The sequence below is a fragment of the Fomitiporia mediterranea genome, assembly GCF_000271605.1.
Source record: "Fomitiporia mediterranea MF3/22 unplaced genomic scaffold FOMMEscaffold_2, whole genome shotgun sequence".
In the NCBI taxonomy this organism is placed as follows: Eukaryota; Fungi; Basidiomycota; class Agaricomycetes; order Hymenochaetales; family Hymenochaetaceae; genus Fomitiporia; species Fomitiporia mediterranea.
In genome coordinates, this window is record NW_006760387.1 from 2,158,403 (window position 1) to 2,165,086 (window position 6,684).

General features: G+C 48.6%; 3 protein-coding genes across 3 annotated transcripts; 1 reads left to right on the forward strand and 2 right to left on the reverse strand.

The window, feature by feature from the left end:
- Positions 1 to 8: 8 nt before the first annotated feature.
- Positions 9 to 848, reverse strand: FOMMEDRAFT_151882 (uncharacterized protein; the record flags this gene model as incomplete). Its single annotated transcript, XM_007262807.1, has 2 exons — positions 9 to 666; positions 766 to 848. Coding segments are annotated over 2 exons (741 nt in total), but the record flags the coding sequence as incomplete, so codon positions are not given.
- Positions 849 to 1,324: 476 nt separating this feature from the next.
- FOMMEDRAFT_165358 (uncharacterized protein) lies at positions 1,325 to 2,590 on the forward strand (the record flags this gene model as incomplete). The annotated part of the gene is made up of 7 exons (XM_007262808.1): positions 1,325 to 1,385; positions 1,478 to 1,637; positions 1,705 to 1,804; positions 2,000 to 2,166; positions 2,252 to 2,365; positions 2,433 to 2,487; positions 2,540 to 2,590. 7 exons carry the CDS (start codon positions 1,325 to 1,327, stop codon positions 2,588 to 2,590), a joined length of 708 nt encoding a protein of 235 aa, XP_007262870.1.
- A 132-nt stretch (positions 2,591 to 2,722) lies between these two features.
- FOMMEDRAFT_102456 (TPR-like protein) lies at positions 2,723 to 5,933 on the reverse strand (the record flags this gene model as incomplete). The annotated part of the gene is made up of 1 exon (XM_007262809.1): positions 2,723 to 5,933. One exon carries the CDS (start codon positions 5,931 to 5,933, stop codon positions 2,787 to 2,789), a length of 3,147 nt encoding a protein of 1,048 aa, XP_007262871.1. The 3' UTR covers positions 2,723 to 2,786.
- Between the last annotated feature and the right edge of the window lie 751 nt (positions 5,934 to 6,684).

Here is a 6,684-nt window from a genome sequence, read left to right on the forward strand (position 1 = left end):
TTTGTCACTCCTTGCTGGTCGTATCGGGTCGTCAGAGAGATTGCGAGATTGCTGAGAGAGACAGAGCGATTCGGATGGCCTTCCGGTCGAAGCTCGAGGGCAGCTCGCTCCAACTCAATGGCTTCTTCGAGGTCCTTTGTCACTCCTTGCTGGTTGTATCGAGTCCTCAGAGAGCTTGCAAGATTGCCGAGAGAGAGAGAGCGATCGGGATGGCCTTCCGGTCGAAGCTCGAGGGCAGCTCGCTCCAACTCAATGGCTTCTTCGAGGTCCTTTGTCACTCCTTGCTGGTTGTACCGGATCCTTAGAGAGACTGCAAGATTGCCGAGAGACAAAGAGCGATCAGGATGGCCTTCGGTTCGAAGCTCGAGGGCGACTCGGTTCAACACGATGCATTCTTCTAGATCTTCCAATTGGTCCCACCGTTCGTATCGCGTCCAAAGAGAAAGCGCGAGGTTATGCAACGATTCCGAGCGACATGGGTGTCCATCGAGACGAAGTTCGAGAGCGGCATGATCGTGACTTATAGACCTTTCGAGTTCTCCCCGTTCTCCCGATTGCTTGAAGCTTTCCCAATGACGACGGGCGAGTTTATCGTGTCTCTTAGAACGATCGAAAAAAGCTCGAAGTGCAGCAGCAATTGCTTTCATATCTCGATACTCTCTGGTCCTGGTAAAGTTTCGGTCAAAGTGTAGTTCATATAGTAAGAGGCCAATATACTAAATGGAGATGTATTACCTCGTAGCCTTTGTAATGACCTGTCTTCACACGGCTGGGGAGTCGACAGCGCACGATGGGAGGACGTTGTGGTTAAGGGCAAGAAGTGGGCGCCTGTTCGCTGCACTGGCCATGCTGAGAACACGATGGCGGTGTGATAGATGTCATGATAAAAATAGATTCGAACACGTTTCGCAATTCCATTGTAGTACTTGCCCCTCCTTTGTGCCTAACTTTGTCGTTATTAAGCCATCTTCATTGTGTACGTTGTCTGGTACAGATATGCGTTACATTCTATTGCAGATTAGCAAAAAGCCGTCTCTTCCCAAATCTGTTGATCGACAGGACACGCAGACAAAGATAGAAGTTATCGACATGCCTATATAGGCAGTTCTCACTTTCCAGCACGCTTTCGACTTGGGTTCCATCGGGCAGCCATATTATTGTCGCGTTGGACTGGTACGTTGGTTGATTTTTCAAAAATATATCCAACTAATAGAGTCTAATACACAAATTTGTTGTCAGCCTTGATACTGGTGGGGTAACGCACGGGATGATCGACACTGTTGACACACCGCGAAATTGAATACTCTCAATTGACACGAAGGACATGCGCATTACGCAACCGAACGGTCTTCGTCCACAGATGAGTTCTTTTAGGATGCAGCAGGGTATGTACAAGCAATGAAATAGGACGCTGATGATGTATTCAAAATTCAACAGTAGCTGTACGTGCCGATGTTTCACAACTTCGAATTCATAGGAAAAGAAAAGCTCATCTTCGTACCCAGTATGTCCTATGCTGCCGTCCCACTCTACCGCACCCTCTGTACTGCAACCGGTTTTTCAGGTACACCAATTGTCAGTAGAAGCAAGTTCTTTTCAGAGCAACTTATCCTGTCGAGGAAGCGCGAAGAATTCGGGTGAGGTTTAAAGTGGATGCGACCGAGGCACTACCGTGGCCCTTTACGCCGCAAATAAATACGTCAGTGCGTTACCCGTGGAGACAAGTCTTACGTTTTACAAGGCTAGGAATATGTCGAGCCAGGATGTCATTGGGATTGCTACGTATAATGTTTCGCCTGGCCGGGTACATTCATTTTTTTTTCATTTCTTAGGAGCAGTTCATATTGGAATGGTGCTTAGAGTAGATAACTGAGCGAGCAATAATAATCTCGTTTTGGCGACTATATAGCTTGAGTTACCTGGTGCCTCAGATCTGATCCTAATTTGCTTCCGCTGCATGAAGTTACATGCTGATGATGGTCTTCCATGCTGTATTTAGATCGCAACTTGCTTCACCAAGTTCGAGTGTTTCTGCTTTGAGGAACAAAAGCTGTTTGCGGGCAAGGAAGTGAACGTGCTCTTGCCGTCCTTCATCGGCCAAGACGTACTGAATGACCCGGCATGTAAGGACGTTGGTAATGTTGTGCTCTCGTATACATTCTTCCGGTAAGCGGGCCTTCCTCCACCATTTTGTGCCATCTGATGTCGTGTCTGACGTATACATGTATATACTCTGCCCGGTATTAAGTAGGGCCCGACGGAATGAGAGAGGACAGCTTGATCCAGATGCACCTGAGGACGGTGTTCGAGCATCATCGGGATTTGACAAGTACAAGCATGCAGAAGAGAACAAAAAGGATAGGGAGTGAATTTGCATCTGTTGGTTTTGGAAACGCACATCAAGCATTGTATTATTATTTCCATCATCGCAGTCATAATGATAGACTCTCTACTCTGGCTAATGTCGACGATGAGACAGAACATCCTGTAAGTGGGCTGCTCCCTCTCGCTTCCATGTGTGCCTCATGTAATATAGTAGCTTGACATCAGCGAGAGCATTGAAGACGCCGAAAGCACCGAATCCGAATAATGATGCAGCCCCAGCCGCGGATACGTCTCATGCTTCGGGTGAGAAGGAGCCGGCTAGTGACCGTCGAACGGAAGAGGATAGAGTGTGTGTACATGAGCGTTGGTATGAATGTTTGAAACCCTGTCAAGTATTGAAAGAAATGATATACAGATAGAGTCACTCGTAATACATATTGTAGAGCATATAACAACATTGATCAAGCACCTATATGCACGAAATTAACCCATCGTTCAGTCGGAATCCCTTCCCATCCTTTCAACTCTAATGCCGCCTTCCGAAGTCCTCCAGCCGCCCTCTTATACCTCAACTCGCCTTCATTACAATCATTCATGTACTCATAAACCACACGAGCAAACAGAGGCCCATCCTCATCGTATAGCTCCCACATCGTCCCGATCACACTTCGAAACCCGCTGAACTGCATAGCTGCCGACAGATGAAGTGCCTCGTCGTGCACACCTGAATGGGACAGCTCGGCAGTATGGCACGCAGACAGGAATGCGAACTCGGCATTTGGGACATTAGATTGGATAATATCAAGCAATGTCAATCCGCGATCGGCGAGCTTGAACGAAGAGTCGAAAGGTTTTGGGTCAAGGTGGCCATGACAAGCGAAATGAATCCATGTGACTCTCCGGAGCATCTTCATCACCGTTCGACGAGACGCTCTGCGATCAGTCAGTATCGTAGTTCCCGGTCTGTTACTGCCCAAGCAGGTCCGAATGTTTCGAATTTCCTGTCGAGTTGATCGCAGTGTAACAGTATCGCCAACGACAAGCAATTTTGGTTCACTCGTGCCTGTATTAGATCGCGCACTAAGCAATGCGCCGAGTGTCGGAGTATACGATGAAATATAATTGTCTAACAAGTATTTTGCAGTTCCATCCGAATCCTTGAATGGTCCTGCAGCGTGGAACGGGAGTGCGGATAATACTGACGTGGGACACCACCAGATGCGAGATCCTTTCGCGATCCCAATTTCTGTCAGTTTGCCAACGACTTTGGAGACAACTCTATCCCATAGCATCTTCATCGCTTCACAAAGTTTCGTCTCATATTCCAGCGAATTTAATTTGAGCCGTTGTCGCGTATCCACGAGTTCGTCGCACAGCTCAATGCTGTCTGTGTAGAATTCTTCGTCCAACGGAACACAGATTATGGATGAAACACCATGACAGTTAATAATAAGGGAGTCGGAACGGTATTCGCTACAGTTCACCATGATGATCGGTCCCTCCAACGCTGCCTGCTGAAGGGTTCTGAAGGGCGTAGCTTTCAGGAAGCTCTCGAATCCAGGTACTTGTCGAATCTCGTTTATAATTCCCTCTTGCTCATGCGAAAGTCGCTTCTTTAATTTCAACAGTTCATCGAACGATTTCTGGCCTCGTTTACTGTCTAACCTAGGTAATTCGCCTCCATCCACGGATGGGCCAGACATTAACGCTTCGTGTGATGTTGCGAGGTTCTCTAGTCGGCGATTGACATCTCTGAAACTGACGGCGAGTTCTTCGTTCGTTTCAGCAAGCTGGTCCAATGGAGTCCTAAGACCACGCAGCTGTGACCAAAGTAAGCTCCTTCCACGCTCTAGTATCTCCACCGCTTGTTCCAATTCATTTTTCTCTATCGCATAGGACGCCGCATCAGAAGTCAGCATGCCATAAACATTTTCCCCGGTAAGAAAGTCGTGCTGTTCGCGAAGGGTTGGATGTATGGTGAGAGCATGTTGGAGTATGGATATGAATGTTCGGTAAGCTTGAGAGGCCGAGTCATGGTTGTGCAATCGTGCAAGCGATGCCCATCGTTGTACAGTAAAAAGGCGGTGCGACAATCCTGAGAATTCATGAGTAGCAGCAAGTTGCAGTAACTGCATACATTTCTCGAACTCCTCTGTGTTCCATTGATTCTCGATCCGAGCATATAAGGAGTTTGCAAGGCCCAATAGTGAAGAGGAACGATGAGGATGGCCTTCGGGTCCAAGCTCGAGGGCGGCTCGGTGCAACTCAATGGCTTCTTCGAGGTCCTTCATTGCTCCCTGCTGGTCATATCGGGTTTGCAGAGAGTTTGCAAGATTGCCGAGAGAGATAGAGCGATGAGGATGGCCTTCGGGTCGAAGCTCGAGGGCGGCTCGCTCCAACTCAATGGCTTCCTCGAGGTCCTTCGTCGCTCCTTGCTGGTTGTATCGGGTTTTAACAGAGAGTGCAAGATTGCCGAGAGAGATAGAGCGATGAGGATGGCCTTCGGGTCGAAGCTCGAGGGCGGCTCGCTCCAACTCAATGGCTTCTTCGAGGTCCTTCGTTGATCCCTGCTGGTAGTATCGGGTTCTCAGAGAGCTTGCAAGATTGGCGAGAGAGATAGAGCAATCAGGATGGCCTTCGGGTCGAAAGTCAAGGGCGGCTCGGTGCAACTCAATGGCTTCTTCGAGGTCCTTCATTGCTCCCTGCTGGTCATATCGGGTTTGCAGAGAGTTTGCAAGATTGCCGAGAGAGATAGAGCGATGAGGATGGCCTTCGGGTCGAAGCTCGAGGGCGGCTCGCTCCAACTCAATGGCTTCTTCGAGGTCGTCCATTGCTCCTTGCAGCTTGTATCGGGTTTTTAGAGAGCTTGCAAGATTGCCGAGAGAGATAGAGCGATGAGGATGGCCTTCGGGTCGAAGCTCGAGGGCGGCTCGCTCCAACTCAATGGCTTCTTCGAGGTCCTTCGTTGATCCCTGCTGGTCGTATCGGGTTGTCAGAGAGCTTGCAAGGTTGGCGAGAGAGCTAGAGCGATGAGGATGGCCTTCGGGTCGAAGCTCAAGGGCGGTTCGCTCCAACTCAATGGCTTCCTCGAGGTCCTTCGTCGCTCCTTGCTGGTCGTATCGGGTTTTAACAGAGAGTGCAAGATTGCCGAGAGAGATAGAGCGATGAGGATGGCCTTCGGGTAGAAGGTCGAGGGCGGCTCGGTCCAACTCAATGGCTTCCTCAAGGTCCTTCGTTGCCCCCTGCTGGTTGTATCTGGTTCTTAGAGAGACTGCAAGATTGCCGAGAGAGAGAGAGCGATGAGGATGGCCTTCGGGTCGAAGCTCGAGGGCGGCTCGATCCAACTCAATGGCTTCTTCTAGATCTTCCAATTGGCCCCATCGCTCGTATCGCGTCCAAAGAGAAAGTGCAAGGTTATACAACGATTCCGAACGATCTGGATGTCCTTCGGGACGATGTTCGAGAGCGGCACGATGGTGAGTTATAGATTTTTCGAGTTCTCCCCGTTCTCCCGATTGCTCGAAGCTTTCCCAGTGACGAAGGGCAAGTTTAGAATGTGTCTTTGAGCAGTCGAAGCGATCTTGATCTACAGTAGCGCTTCCTTCCATCTTTCGATATGTCTGGCTCTGCTGAACATTCGGTCAATGTGCAATTCTTCTGGCAAAAAAGGAAGACCGGATGCCAAACGGACGTGCATTACCTGCTGAGAGTATTTTCGTTGACCCGTCTTTACACAGCTTGGGAGTCAGCGGCACACGATGGGGAGGAGGACGTTGTGGTTAAGGGCAAGAAGTGGGCGCTTGTTCGCTGTACTAGCCATGCTGTGAACACGATGGCGATGTGATAGCGTTCAAGACGAAAATAGAGTCGATTACGTTTTGCACTTGTTAGATGAGCATCAACGGCACCGCGTTGTGGCCCCTGTACCCAACTCTGACGGTTCTAACTCATCTCCTCTGTCCAAGTCGTTCAGTACGGATGTGGGCTTAGACATTACATTTACAATAGCTGAACTGTATTTTCTTGTCTGTGAGAGTAAAAAAAATATGGCAAATTAGCAAAAAGCTATCTCTTCCCAAATCTGTTGATCGACATGACGCGCGGACAAAGATGATCGACATTCCCTCTAAGGCAGTTCTCACTTTCAATATACGACTGCACCTGTTGTCTTTACGACTTACATGCAGCCCTTTGTTGCAGTAGACTAGTGCATCAGTTTATTCTCTGCTAATCTACAAAAATACAGATGGACACATGGGGCATTTCACAATTCCTTACCTTAAAAAATAACTTACATAATGATAAACATTATTTGAAATTTATTTTCCCATTTTTGACCAGCAAAAATTATAAACAAAA